At 44.8% G+C, this 15,338-nt stretch overlaps 1 protein-coding gene and 1 long non-coding RNA gene across 3 annotated transcripts in view; one reads left to right on the top strand and one right to left on the bottom strand.

Moving 5' to 3' along the window:
- Positions 1-343: 343 nt before the first annotated feature.
- Positions 344-4,283, top strand: LOC139757637 (uncharacterized). The gene is made up of 5 exons (XM_071678310.1): positions 344-629; positions 1,830-1,945; positions 3,233-3,441; positions 3,538-3,635; positions 3,807-4,283. The coding sequence occupies exons 1-5, from the start codon at positions 565-567 to the stop codon at positions 4,015-4,017; spliced, it is 699 nt and encodes a 232-aa protein (XP_071534411.1). The 5' UTR covers positions 344-564; the 3' UTR covers positions 4,018-4,283.
- Positions 1,863-15,338, bottom strand: part of LOC139757639 (uncharacterized) — a 34,844-nt gene continuing 21,368 nt past the window's right edge. Inside the window, exons 6-7 of one of the 2 annotated variants that reach the window (XR_011714690.1) lie at positions 2,546-2,713; positions 1,927-2,391 (exon numbers count right to left, since the gene is read on the bottom strand). This is a non-coding gene — a long non-coding RNA (uncharacterized lncRNA). Of the gene's footprint in view, positions 2,714-15,338 lie in introns of both variants that reach the window. The other variant, XR_011714689.1, reaches the window with a different exon arrangement.

Genomic DNA, 15,338 nt, shown 5'->3' on the forward strand with positions numbered 1-15,338 from the left:
TATATGGGAGGGCATTGATTGAGAGGGTGAAGGCATGTACAGAGCATCAGATTGGGGAAGAGCAGTGTGGTTTTAGAAGTGGTAGAGGATGTGTGGATCAGGTGTTTGCTTTGAAGAATGTATGTGAGAAATACTTAGAAAAGCAAATGGATTTGTATGTAGCATTTATGGATCTGGAGAAGGCATATGATAGAGTTGATAGAGATGCTCTGTGGAAGGTATTAAGAATATATGGTGTGGGAGGCAAGTTGTTAGAAGCAGTGAAAAGTTTTTATCGAGGATATATATATATATATATATATATATATATATATATATATATATATATATATATATATATATATATATATGCCAGAGGGAATATTTCACTAATCCAACAAGAAAGATGAGATCATTTGACAACAATGGACTCTTGGATACCTTAATGACCGTCAGGAAGTAATGAGCTCTCCTCCCCACCCACACCTAACGGGATAGTGATAAGCCTCTGTCCCTCATACCACGAGAGAGAGACATGAGGTGTGTGTGAGGGATATAGGTCGTCCAGGAAGCCAAGCAGCCAGTATGGAAGAGAACGCAAGGCCATGTGAACGGGCTCAAAGCTGCTGGTGGAAAATAAGGATGATGAGGTGAGTTATTCTCCGTATCAGTGTTTGCCCTCAATACAAACCAAACTCACACAAAAGGGAAATTGTCTATTGCTTATCTTGGAAATCACTGCACCCATAAACCTATAGAAATATTGTGTTCTTCCCTCCAATTACCTGAACCACGAACATCTACATATCTTATGAATTACAAATATGTGGATGAGATTAATCAATTCTGGGGGATCAAAATCCTAAGGTACACATAGTTTTGATACAATATCTCTAATGTGCATGTAACTCTACAAAAAAAGACATCTGTGTGACGGAACAAACTGCAATGAACTGCATTTCTTTGAAGTCTGCTTCATAACTGGCAATGTCTCTAGGAATTATGCCTTCTTCACCAATTGGTATTCCGCACTAGTGTTTGAGTGATATTCATTACAATACTTCTGTAGTGAGCCTCAAGGAGTCAGAGACACTTTAGCAACTTGAGCATAACAAAGACTTTAAATACAAAGATTTGACCCTTGTGGATGTTTAAGTCGTTGTTAGGACTCGAAGGCAGGCTCGCCTGGGGAAAGGGGTCCTATTCCTGGGGCCGAACTCAAATTTTTCCTCCAAATCCCATTAAATTGTATTCCATATGTAGAGCTACAAAGTACCTCACATTCTGCTTTGTTTACAAAGCCACTGTTGTCTTCATCTGGGATCTTGTTTTAATCAGTCCTTTAAAAACAAGGGAGGGAGAAAGGACCCCTAAGAACATTGTTGGGCACCCCTCTTACTCACTGAGTTAAGCTGTGTACTTAAGGGCTTCACTGTTGTGCAGCCTCTCTTACTTAGGAGTTAATCTGTGTACTTAAGGGCTTCACTGTTGTGCACCTCTCTTACTCACTGAGTTAATCTGTGTACTTAAGGGCTTCACTGTTGTCCTAAAGATAAGTCATTGTACTTAAGGGGTTAATCATGTTAATTACATGACTTTCAAGTTTGCTGTGGGCTACAGTACCCATGCCAAACGTGACTTCTGGTTTTGTCTGTCACCAAAATCACCTGAAACCTGGGGTGAATCTTTTTTTTTCAATGCATAATTGCAATATCTCTTCCATACATGCAAAATTATCCTAAAATGGTGAGAAAGGTGACAATAAAAATATTTATGGTGATAAGTGTCAACATGATTGTCCCTATGTCCCTATTCTTTAATATGTGTATATTCTTCACTCGCCTCCACAGTGTGATAGTGAAGATGGTGGTGATCGTGATGATGGTGAAGATGGTGGCCTTGCAGGAGACAGATGAGATGGAAGCCAGATATATCTACATCAACACCGAGTCTCCATTAACCATATGTAAGGCCAGAGTCTACTTGTGTGTGCTTCCTCTACCCACAGGAAGGTTGAGGAAGGTGTTCCCTATAACTAACAGATGTAGGAGGTGGAGTAATGTGTTTCTCTACCTTACAAGGAGGTTGAGGATAGGTTTCTCAACCTCTTAATAGTTAATGATGAGCTTAAACTTTACAGGAGGTAGAGAGCATCTTAACCTTATCATAAAGGTAGTAACAGATTTCAACCTTATAAAACTGGCAAGTGTATCAACCCTATAAGCGGTAAGTGAGGTTCAACCTTATACAGACCAGAAAAGGGTTGCTTGCCTTGATAAAAAGAATGATCTGCTAAGCATGTGCTCTCCTCTTGCTCTGAAGTCTATAATTTACATCTGGCAGCCCAGGGGTAGCCCTGGGCACCGTCTTGCTCTCCTCATTCTCTGCAGACAAGACACTGGCTGGAGCACTCTGAAATGACCCAAATAATGTTTAGATAATACAAAACCTGATTATATTTTTGATAATACAACACTGAATAATCATGAGTTACAAAATCATAAGGGGAAGTGATTAAATAACTGTATAATAAGGGGAGCTACTTAAAACAGAAATGGCTAAATACCGGTAGCTTCCATGGAGACTCTCCAGACCCGATATGCAAGCCTAGGTTTGTTGTGAGACGTGTGGCGCCTGGCCAGCATCGTCGCACCGGGCCAGCATCGTCAGTAACCATGATCATCAACGTCGGCGGTGTAAGAGGGGACCACAGTGCTCGCTCTCTCTCTTGGATCTATAAAGAAATAACATATATGTAGTGGACTACACTCAGGCATCTAATTTCATTTACCAAAATATTCGACTTTTTAAAGTTAGTATCTTTCTCGTCCCTTCCCCCCCCCCCCCCCCTGTACCTTGTCTTCCTCACCCACTCCCAGTGTTCCATATCATCCTCTCGATCCTGCCCCCCCCCCTAACGATGTGAGAGATAAGAATAAACACGAACCAGCCATTACCTCCACCCCCCCCCCCCCCCCCACACACACTCATTAACTACCACGCCTCTCACGTTCACACAGCCTCCCAGCCTTCCCGTTACCATTAAACCCGGACACTTACCCATTCCCATTACCTGACCACCTACCTACCCATTGTGTATGAGAGAGAGAGAGAGAGAGAGAGAGAGAGAGAGAGAGAGAGAGAGAGAGAGAGAGAGAGAGTTGCAGATAACGAGGGTAAATAAACGGAAGGGCCAGTCTTCTTCGGCAGAAAATATTTCATGTATATTAATCCAGCTTCCTGACTTCTCCAGCCGCCCTGCTGAACGTGCCCATCTCCCTGGCACTGCCCATCCTCTCTCGTCGACACCACTACCACGGTCGTGCCCTAGTGGGTCATCCCGTCCCGCACCACAACCTGGTCTCCGACACGCCCCTGCCAGACGCCGACCTCCAACTGTACGACGACCCCCACTACCTCGCCGAGGTCGCCAGGCTCAGGTCGTACTTCATGTTCCTGCGGGTAAGGCGCACTGTTTGTTTTCGGAAGTTGAATGAGGCGACAACTGCCCACCACAAGGTCCATTCACGCGGTCGCTAACCACTTGTCGTACTGCAGGTGGAGGAGGAAGCGTGTCGGCAGCGCCTCTTGTGTGAGCTTGCTACCAGTCCCGAGGAGTACTACCCGGCGTCGGACATATTATTAAAGGAACTTCGGTAAGTCGTAACTCAAATCCACCACTTGTGTGTGTGTGTGTGTGTGTGTGTGTGTGTGTGTGTGTGTGTGTGTTAATGACGTGATCTCATTAGGGGCGCTGGGCGTCCACTTGTTCATCCTGTCCTTAAAAAAAAAAAAACCACATCCGTCAAGCGACCTTATTCCGGCAGCCCTCGCCACGGACCAGTGCAGGAGGACGAGAGGAACAGGTTCTGGCGGTACCTGAGGGCATCACGGGCTGGTGTGACGGGCCAACCTAGCCTGTGTCAGGAGCTCTACCCCTCCTGCAGCCTCACCGTCACACAGGTCCTCAACACCAGCATTCTCAAGGTGTGGCAGCTCGTGGGACGGCTACTCAACATCAACTTTACGGAGTATTAGGACTCCCCAGGATACTCCTGAGTCATGGAGGCTGGGGAAGGGCCCCTCCAAAGTATAACAAGCCTATGGAGAAAGTAATAAGACCAGCATATTGTAACTGCTGGACTTGAGGCTTGGATATAAGTACGATTGGCGTTTTGGCCAATCTGGACATGTCAACCAGGTGAACTGTAAAATTTGTGGTCCAAGATTTGGACACAAGACTAGATCACTATGTCATAGAACGTGAAAATGTAGGATCGATGTCAATAAACACTGCAAAAAAATGTTACTACTTTCAATTGTTAACAACATGATACCCTAAAATCTTATGACTGTGTCAGCTTTATGCATCTAGTAAGTAAGAAACTACTGAGAATCAGGTTTGTAACAACCTACGTAATATCAACCCACACTGGGGGTTTGACTATGACGCTTTGTGACCTATGTCCCCTTTTGCGCATGGTGTTGCCCCCCCCCCCCCCCCTGATCGTGTGATGTGGGTGGAGACCGACGCCAGATCACGTCACTCGGGTATAGTTTTCCAACCCGTCTGTTAACACGTCAAGTGTCCACGTTTGGATGGTACTTTTACTATGATCATCATCACTACCAAGACGTCAACGCACGAACCTCCACCTCCATCACATAGACGTAGGTCCGTGTGCTGAAGGCTATTCGTTTATATGTTACATCGCGATATAGAAAGATATATAAAGTTCTATTTTTCTTTAAATCTACGTCCATTTTGTAAGTCTGGAGTCATTCTAGGATGAAGGTGTTTGCTAAACTTATCCAAATAAGTCAATGGTCTTGACCAATGTTCCTTGCAAGAAGGGCGTCGCTACCTTACCACCACTTGTAAACTGGTGGAGCGATTTTTTTTTTCTTGTTTTGCCTCGATTCGTGACTGTGGGATACGTTTTTTGGTCTTCCATGACGCGAATGAGTATCGTAAAAAGTGATCACTGGAAAGAATACACGACCCGCGCCACGCAAGATCACACACAATACAATGATACAGCAGTCCACACAGGGTCGTCATTTGACGACTACGTCCCAGCACAAAAGTCGTATTCCTGTCATCTTTGGTAACGCTGTCAGTGACCGATGACGACCTCGACACACCTGACGGAGGCGGGGAGAGAGAGAGAGAGAGAGAGAGAGAGAGAGAGAGAGAGAGAGAGAGAGAGAGAGAGAGAGAGAGAGAGTCCTGGTGTCAGTGGTCAAATGCCCCTGCCGCTTCCAGGTCACAGGTCGTAAGGGAATTCAACCGTTGACAACGACTGTGCCAGACGTAAACAGCGAGGCACTACTCTTCTTGGGGAAAGCTGGCCTCCTCCTCCTCCTCCTCCTCCGTCACACACCCCATGCGTACTAGTACGGTCGCACGAGCCTCCGCAGCCGACGTATGCCCACAAAGCAATCTCCGTGGCGTCGTAAACAACCCCCCCGAGAGTCCAGATTATAAACAGATAGTTCAGGTAATAAGCTAAGGTATAAATACTCCACGTCCAAAGCTAGGTTAATCCGACAGTCAACGCGTCGAGGTACTGCGCATCCGGTAACAAAAGACGGACGCAAATACGATGGTTGGGAGGCTGACGGACTGGTGTGGGCACACGACACAATCAGGTGTTACAATAAAAAAAAAAAAAAAAGGGCTAGTTTTTGTGGCATTTTTCGCACAACTGCTTCCAGGAAACAAATCCCCGGCATGAACCATACAAAAAAAAAAAAAAAAAAAAGACCTTGATACTGATTTACGCAGTAATGCAGACCTTCCTAACCCTTGCAGGAAGCTGGCAACATTGTGATCTGACTCAGGCTGGGATGACCAACAGACACTTGATCATCTGCAGTATGTTACATTAAGGCGTTGGAGTCTTTATCAACACGAGTGTAAACCATGGTAATAAGGACGGTAGTAGAGACAAGGACCCGGAATAGCGTGGTAAGAACAACCAGAAGGCCAGGAACTCGTCCCCGGTGACGCTGAGGGCCCTGGTACACATCCTGGTGATGCTAGAGGTTCCAAGCGCCCGTTTTGGTGATGCTGAGGGCCAAGTTATCCCATCCTCTTGACGCTGGAGGGTCCAAGCTCCCGTGCTGGTGACGCTGAGGGTCCTGGTACCCATCCTGGTGACGCTGGAGGGTCCAAGCTCCCGTGCTGGTGACGCTGGAGGGTTCAGGCTTACGTTCTGGTGACGCTGGGGGAGGGGGGGGGGCTGTTACCTATCCTGGTGACGCTGGAGGGTCGAGGCTCCCTTTCTGATGACGGCGAAGGTCCTGGTACCTATCCTGGTGACGCTGGAGGGTCTAAGCTCCCATTCTGATGACGGCGAAGGTCCTGGTACCTATCCTGATGACGCTGGAGGGTCCAAGCTCCCATTCTGAAGCTGAGGGGCCCAGCTAACCATCCTTATGATGCTAAGGGTCCATGCTCCCTTTCTGGTGACGCTGAAGGACCTGGTGCCCAACCAGGCAGTGGCGTATCTAGGGTATGGCAGGTAGGGCAGGTGCCTTGGGCACCACTTGAAGAGGGGCGCCACTCAACAGGTTGGTTTTTTGACATATGTTACCCGATTGACATTTAACGGTTTGGTTTTATGAGATAAAAAAAAGAAACTCGCCTACTGTTCAACTAAAGAAATATTTTGCCACTATCAGTTGCATTACCGCTTCTATGTTACAATTTTGATCAAATAAGTCTTTAAGTCTTTAAGAGTTTATATAAATATAAGTTTGGCCTAACTCTGCAACAGTTTTTAATTACACTGTATATATTTTTATATACATCCACTGTAGGTACATTTTTAATCAAGCCAGGGGCACAATGTCAGTGTTTGCTATAGGCGGTATTTCCCCTAGATACGCCGCTGAATAGTTTGGGGTATTTTTTAGCTCAAAATACTTTTTCTCAAAACTGAAAGATAAGATATTAAAAAACTTCTATACTTAAAATAATCATGAAAAATATATCATAATGCTCTCAGTCACCGATATATACTCAATAAATACGATGCAAAGGAAAAACAAATAATTTAAAATTGACTTCATTTAACAGCTAACCTGAATGTCACAAAGACGACTAAACGATAATTTTAACACCAGATTTTTATTCAGCATGAAAAATACTTCATTTTTATTCAGCATAATTTAGAGCATCTATGATAAAATTTTCAAGAAAATACATTTTTTCAAAAAAATCAAGAAAAATCCAAGACTATAGCTTTGAATTAATTATAATAATATCAATATGCTAATCATTCGACTAATTATAAGAATTTTTAGGTTTTGATCACAGATTTTTATTCAGCATACTTAAGAGCATCTATGCTGAAATTTTCAAGAAAATCCATTCTTTCAAAAAAATCGAGAAACGTACAATGCCTTGCATTTCCCTCAGATTTTCAACTTCCTCAGATTTTAATGAAAATCTATGTATAGATTTTTACTCTATATGGTGAATAAGTATTTAAGGTCAAAAGACTGCATTTCGAAATATTATGCGTTTAATCAACACTAGGATTAATTGATAATATTCACATGCTAATTACTCAACTAATTATATGAATTTTTAGATTTTGACCATAGATTCATATTCAGCATAATAAAAAGCATATATGATGATATTTTGAAGAAAATCCGTTTTTTCAGAAAAAAAAAAAGATAATTTCAACGCCTTCCATTTTGCTCTGATTTTCAACTTACCCAGATTTTAATGAAAATGAGTGTATAGATGTTACTCTATATGGTAATTAAACATTTGCAGTCAAGGGACTGCATTTCGTAATATCAAGCGTTTAATTAACACTTGGTCATAACCCAAAAATTCGTGTAATTAGTCGAGTAATTTGCATATTGATTTTATCATAATTAACCTCTAGGGTACTTAAAGGCTTCATAATACAAAAAGCAGTCATTTAACTCGAAATACTTAATCAGCATGTAAAATAACATCTATTACCAGATTTTCATTAAAATCTAAAGAAGTTGAAAATCTGAGAAAAATACAAGGCTATATACTATATATAACCTTCCATTTTTCTTAATTTTTTTTCAAAAAATGGATTCTCTTGAAAATAATAGAATAGATGCTTTTTGGTACGTTGAATACGAATCTGTCGTCAAAACCCAAAAATTCGTGTAATTAGTCGAGTAATTACCATAATTATATCATAATTAATCTAAAGGGTAATTAAATGCTTCATAATACGAAATGCAATCATTTGACTCGAAATACTTAATCAGCATGTAAAATAACATATATACCCAGATTTTCTTTAAAATCTGAAGAAGTTGAAAATCTGAGCAAATCCTTGGATTTTTCTTGATTTTTTTTTCGAAAAATCGTTATTCGTGAAAATTTCAGGATATAGGCATTTTGGGATGCTAAATACGAATCTGTGGTCAAAACCCATAAATTCGTGTAATTAGTCGAGTAATTTGCATATTGATTTTATCATAATTAATCTCTAGGGTACTTAAAGGCTTCATAATACGAAAAGCAATCATTTGACTCCAAATACTTAATCAGCATGTAAAATAACATCTATACCCAGATTTTCATTAAAATCTGAAGGTGAAAATCTGAGCAAAATGCAAAATGGATTTTCCTTGATTTTTTTCGCAATAGATGCTTTTCAGAATAGATGCTTTTTGGTATGTTGAATACGAATCTGTCGTCAAAACCCAAAAATTGGTGTAATTAGTCGAGTAATTAGCATATTAATTCTATAATTAATCTTTGGGGTAATTAAAGGCTTCATAATATGAAATGCAGTCATTTGACTCAAAGTACTTAATCAGCATGTAAAATAACATCTATACCCAGATTTTCATCAAAATCTGAAGTTGAAAATCTGAGCAAAATGGATTTTCTTGAAAATTTCAAAATAGATGCTTTCTGGTATGCTGAATACAAATCTGTGGTCAAAACCCAAAAATTAGAGTAATTAGTCGAATAATTAGCATATTAATACTATCATAATTAATCTAAGGGGTAATTAAAGGCTTCATAATACGAAATGCAGTCATTTGACTCCAAATACTTAATCAGCATATAAAATAACATCTATACCCAGATATTCCTAAATATTTTGCTCAGATTTTCAACTTCATCAGATTTTAATGAAAATCTGCGTATATATGTTATTTTACATGCTGATTAAGGATTTCGAGTCAAATGACAAAATTTCGCATTATTAATGCCTTTAATTACCCCTTAGATTAATTATAATAAAATCAGTATGCTAATTACTCGACTAATTACACGAATTCTGAGGTTTTGACCATAGATTCGTATTCAGCATACCTAAAAGCATCTCCCCTGAAATTCTCAAGAAAATCCATTTTTTTTAAAAAATCAAGAAAAATCCAAGGCCTTGCAAAATATTGTGCTCAGATTTTCAACTTCTTCAGATTTTAATGAAAATCTGCGTATAGATGTTATTTTACATGCTGATTAAGGATTTTGAGTCAAATGACAGCATTTCGCATTATTAATGCCTTTAATTATCCATTAGATTAATTATAAAATCAGTATGCTAATTACTCGACTAATTACACGAATTTTTAGGTTTTGTCCCTAGATTCGTATTCAGCATCCCTAAAAGCATCTATCCTGAAATTCTCAAGACAATCCATTTTTTGAAAAAAATCAAGATTTTCAACTTCAGATTTTAATAAAAATCTGCGTAAAGATGTTATTTTACATGCTGATTAAAGATTTCTAGTCAAATGACAGCATTTCGCATTAATAATGCCTTTAATTACTCCTAAGGTTAATTATAATAAAATTGGTATGCTAATTACTCGACTAATTACACGAATTTTTGGGTTTTGACCACAGATTCGTATTCAGCATACCGAAAAGCATCTATCCTGAAATTCTCAAGAAAATCCATATTTTGAAAAAATCAAGAAAAATCCAAGGCCTATTATTATATGGCCTTGCAAAGTATTTTGCTCATATTTTCAACTTCTTCATATCTTAATGAAAACCTGAGTATAGATGTTATTTTACATGCTGATTACGGATTTCGAGTCAAATGACTGCTTTTCATATTACGAAGTCTTTAATTGCCCGGTAGATTAATTATAATAAGATTAATATTCTAATTACTGGAATAATTACACGATTTGTCATTTGACTCGAAATCCGTAATCAGCATGTAAAATAACATCTATACCCAGGTTTTCATTAAAATCTGAAGCTGAAAATCTGAGCAAAATGCAAGGCCTTGGATTTTTCTTGATTTTTTTTTCAAAAAAATGGATTTTCTTGAAAATTTCAGGATAGATGCTTAGTGGTATGCTGAATACGAATCTGTGGTCAAAACCCAAAAAATCGTGTAATTAGTCGAGTAATTAGCATAATAATTTTATAATTAATCTAAGGGGTAATTAAAGGCTTCATAATACAAAATGCAATCATTTGACTCGAAACACTTAATCAGCATGTAAAATAACATCTATACCCAAATTTCCATTAAAATCTGAAGAAGTTGAAAATCTGAGCAAAATGCAAGGCCTTGGATTTTTCTGGATTTTTTCAAAATATGGATTTTCTTGAAAATTTACGGATACATACTTTTAGGTATGCTAAAAACGAATCTGTGGTCAAAATCCATAAATTCGTGTAATTCGTCGAGTAGTTAGCTTATTCATTCTATTATAATTAATCTAAGGGGTAATTAAAGGCATCATAATACGAAAAGCAGTCATTTGAAATACTGATGATGGCCCATGTAACCATTCTGGTGAGGCTGGAGGGTCCATGCTCCCGTTCTGGTGACGCTGAGGGTCCTGGTATCCATCTTAGCGACGCTGGAGGCTCCAGGTACCCACTCTGGTGACGCTGAGGGTCCTGGTATCCATCTTAGCGACGCTGAAGGCTCCAGGTACCTGCTCTGGTGATGCTGACGGTCCTGGTGCCAATCTTAGTGATGCTGGGGGGACCAGGTACCTGCTCTGGTGACGCTGAGGGTCCTGGTGCCAATCTTAGTGATGCTGGGGGGACCAGGTACCTGCTCTGGTGACGCTGAGGGTCCTGGTGCCAATCTTAGTGATGCTGGGGGGACCAGGTACCTGCTCTGGTGACGCTGAGGGTCCTGGTGCCAATCTTAGTGATGCTGGGGGGACCAGGTACCTGCTCTGGTGACGCTGAGGGTCCTGGTGCCAATCTTAGTGATGCTGGGGGGACCAGGTACCTGCTCTGGTGACCCTGAGGGTCCTGGTGCCAATCTTAGTGATGCTGGGGGGACCAGGTACCCGCTCTGGTGACGCTGAGGGTCCTGGTACCCATCTTAGTGACGCTGGGGGGACCAGGTACCTGCTCTGGTGACGCTGAGGGTCCTGGTACCCATCTTAGTGATACTGGGGGGACCAGGTACCTGCTCTGGTGACGCTGAGGGTCCTGGTACCCATCTTAGGGACGCTGGGGGGACCAGGTACCTGCTCTGGTGACGCTGAGGGTCCTGGTACCCATCTTAGTGACGCTGGGGGGACCAGGTACCCGCTCTGGTGACGCTGAGGGTCCTGGTACCCATCTTAGTGACGCTGAGGGGACCAGGTACCTGCTCTGGTGACGCTGAGGGTCCTGGTACCCATCTTAGTGATACTGGGGGGACCAGGTACCTGCTCTGGTGACGCTGAGGGTCCTGGTACCCATCTTAGTGATGCTGGGGGGACCAGGTACCTGCTCTGGTGACGCTGAGGGTCCTGGTATCCATCTTAGGGACGCTGTGGGGACCAGGTACCTGCTCTGGTGACCCTGAGGGTCCTGGTACCCATCTTAGTGACGCTGGGGGGGACCAGGTACCCGCTCTGGTGACGCTGAGGGTCCTGGTATCCATCTTAGGGACGCTGTGGGGACCAGGTACCTGCTCTGGTGACGCTGAGGGTCCTGGTACCCATCTTAGGGACGCTGTGGGGACCAGGTACCCGCTCTGGTGACGCTGAGGGTCCTGGTACCCATCTTAGTGACGCTGGGGGGACCAGGTACCCACTCTGGTGACGCTGAGGGTCCTGGTACCCATCTTAGTGACGCTGGGGGGACCAGGTACCTGCTCTGGTGACGCTGAGGGTCCTGGTACCCATCTTAGTGACGCTGTGGGGACCAGGTACCCGCTCTGGTGACCCTGAGGGTCCTGGTACCCATCTTAGTGATGCTGGAGGGACCAGGTACCTGCTCTGGTGACCCTGAGGGTCCTGGTACCCATCTTAGTGACGCTGGGGGGACCAGGTACCTGCTCTGGTGACGCTGAGGGTCCTGGTACCCATCTTAGTGATGCTGGGGGGACCAGGTACCCGCTCTGGTGACGCTGAGGGTCCTGGTACCCATCTTAGTGACGCTGGGGGGACCAGGTACCCGCTCTGGTGACGCTGAGGGTCCTGGTATCCATCTTAGTGACGCTGGGGGGACCAGGTACCCGCTCTGGTGACGCTGAGGGTCCTGGTACCCATCTTAGTGATGCTGGGGGGACCAGGTACCCGCTCTGGTGACCCTGAGGGTCCTGGTACCCATCTTAGTGATGCTGGGGGGACCAGGTACCCGCTCTGGTGACCCTGAGGGTCCTGGTACCCATCTTAGGGACGCTGGGGGGACCAGGTACCCGCTCTGGTGACGCTGAGGGTCCTGGTACCCATCTTAGTGACGCTGGGGGGACCAGGTACCTGCTCTGGTGACGCTGAGGGTCCTGGTACCCATCTTAGTGACGCTGGGGGGACCAGGTACCCGCTCTGGTGACGCTGAGGGTCCTGGTACCCATCTTAGGGATGCTGGGGGGACCAGGTACCTGCTCTGGTGATGCTGAGGGTCCTGGTACCCATCTTAGGGACGCTGGGGGGACCAGGTACCCGCTCTGGTGACCCTGAGGGTCCTGGTACCCATCTTAGTGATGCTGGGGGGACCAGGTACCTGCTCTGGTGACGCTGAGGGTCCTGGTACCCATCTTAGTGATGCTGGGGGGACCAGGTACCCGCTCTGGTGACCCTGAGGGTCCTGGTACCCATCTTAGGGACGCTGGGGGGACCAGGTACCTGCTCTGGTGACCCTGAGGGTCCTGGTACCCATCTTAGTGATGCTGGGGGGACCAGGTACCTGCTCTGGTGACGCTGAGGGTCCTGGTACCCATCTTAGGGACGCTGGGGGGACCAGGTACCCGCTCTGGTGACCCTGAGGGTCCTGGTACCCATCTTAGTGACGCTGGGGGGACCAGGTACCTGCTCTGGTGACCCTGAGGGTCCTGGTACCCATCTTAGTGATGCTGGGGGGACCAGGTACCCGCTCTGGTGACCCTGAGGGTCCTGGTACCCATCTTAGGGACGCTGGGGGGACCAGGTACCCGCTCTGGTGACCCTGAGGGTCCTGGTACCCATCTTAGGGATGCTGGGGGGACCAGGTACCTGCTCTGGTGACGCTGAGGGTCCTGGTACCCATCTTAGTGACGCTGGGGGGACCAGGTACCCGCTCTGGTGACGCTGAGGGTCCTGGTACCCATCTTAGGGATGCTGGGGGGACCAGGTACCTGCTCTGGTGACGCTGAGGGTCCTGGTACCCATCTTAGTGATGCTGGGGGGACCAGGTACCTGCTCTGGTGACGCTGAGGGTCCTGGTACCCATCTTAGGGACGCTGGGGGGACCAGGTACCCGCTCTGGTGACCCTGAGGGTCCTGGTACCCATCTTAGTGATGCTGGGGGGACCAGGTACCCGCTCTGGTGACGCTGAGGGTCCTGGTACCCATCTTAGTGATGCTGGGGGGACCAGGTACCCGCTCTGGTGACCCTGAGGGTCCTGGTGACTGTTCTAATGACAAAGGTGTTCAGGTGCTCATGCTCGTGACGATGGATGGCCCAGATGTCCCTCCTGGTGACGCTGGGATTATCAGGCTCCTGTTCTGGTGACTGATAGATCCAGGTGCTCCTCCTGGTGACGCCAAGGCCTGCACGTCACCGTAACCTTGGACATCGCAAAAGGACGCAGCCTTCCCCGCCCTCCCTGTGTGGTATGCAGCCCCCCCCCCCAGACCCTCCCGTCCAGGATCTAGCTATTCTCTCATTCCGCCTTCATCGCACGGTATGTGACGTCACAACCATGAACCCTCTCTAAACCTACACCCAGCGGGTGACACGAAACACCCCCCCCCCCCCCCCCCACACACACCCAGGGAGTGTCGACAACACATGACACAGGGTCAATACTCTGCTACATGCAACATCTGACGCTGATGGTGCGTCCAGCAGAGGAAGTTCTCACGCAGGTGTTACAGGTCCTATTTCACTTATGTTAGTCCACTTCTCATAGTTACACAGATATTTAGCGGCTGTACTGAGATAACGTCAAAGTAACCTAAGCATGTTAGGGCTCACTCACGGAAGAGCCCACAGACAAGATAAGAAAAGTGGAACGAAGTGACTAATGAAAACAATGTTGTGGACAATGCTGGGCGTAACCCAAAACTTCTCCATACATTCATCAGGAGCAAATTCCAGTTAAAAGCAACTAACATACGATAGCATTCAGAGGCGAGGGTTACAGACGACCATGATGATGCACGGAGACTGAATGACAAGTACACAAGTGTTTTCACAGTAGCATACACGAGTCAGCCCCGACACTAGGCGACACATACATTACACTTGTGTCACTCATTTCAATATCCATGTAAACAAAGCACCGTGAAAATAACCAGGGAACACAGATGTGCACCTCGGCCAGTTCACTATGATTCTTTAACAAACCTGAGAAGCATATACTAGTTTTGGCCGAATGTAAAATAAGAACAGTTTCCTAAAAGAAGGTGAGAGGCGACCATGGGATAGAGTGCACTGCAATTATGTGATATACAGGGGGTTACGTGCTGTCAATGGATTGAGCCAAGACATACGAAGCAGCCGAAGGAAACTACGCAAAGGTGTGTGAGGCCTGGTTATGGACAGGGAGCAGTGATTCCAGAGCATTACACATAACAGCTAAAGCGAATGAGGCCTTTCATCATCCGTTCCATACGATATCTTGCTAACATGGGAAACGTCTAACGCGGGGGACAGCGACAAAGTAAAACAGAAAAAAAAAAAAAAAAAAAAAAATATATATATATATATATATATATATATATATATATATATATATACATTTCACTTTGTCGCTGTCTCCCGCGTTAGCGAGGTAGCGCAAGGAAACAGACGAAAGAATGGCCCAACCCACCCACATACACATGTATATACATACACGTCCACACACGCAAATATACATACCTATACATCTCAACGCATACATATATATGCATATACAGACATATAGATATATACACATGTACATAATTCATAGTCTGCC

Source organism: Panulirus ornatus, chromosome 27 (assembly GCF_036320965.1).
Source record: "Panulirus ornatus isolate Po-2019 chromosome 27, ASM3632096v1, whole genome shotgun sequence".
Taxonomy (NCBI): Eukaryota; Metazoa; Arthropoda; class Malacostraca; order Decapoda; family Palinuridae; genus Panulirus; species Panulirus ornatus.

Bases quoted from the DNA above. Each gene is read 5' to 3' on its own strand.
- LOC139757637 (XM_071678310.1), top strand. From the start codon at position 565: ATGGAAGAGAACGCAAGGCCATGTGAACGGGCTCAAAGCTGCTGGTGG. The intron at 630-1,829 runs GTGAGTTATTCT...TCGCCTCCACAG, and splicing joins TGGAAAATAAGGATGATGAG to TGTGATAGTGAAGATGGTGG. The intron at 1,946-3,232 runs GTAAGGCCAGAG...TGACTTCTCCAG, and splicing joins CGAGTCTCCATTAACCATAT to CCGCCCTGCTGAACGTGCCC.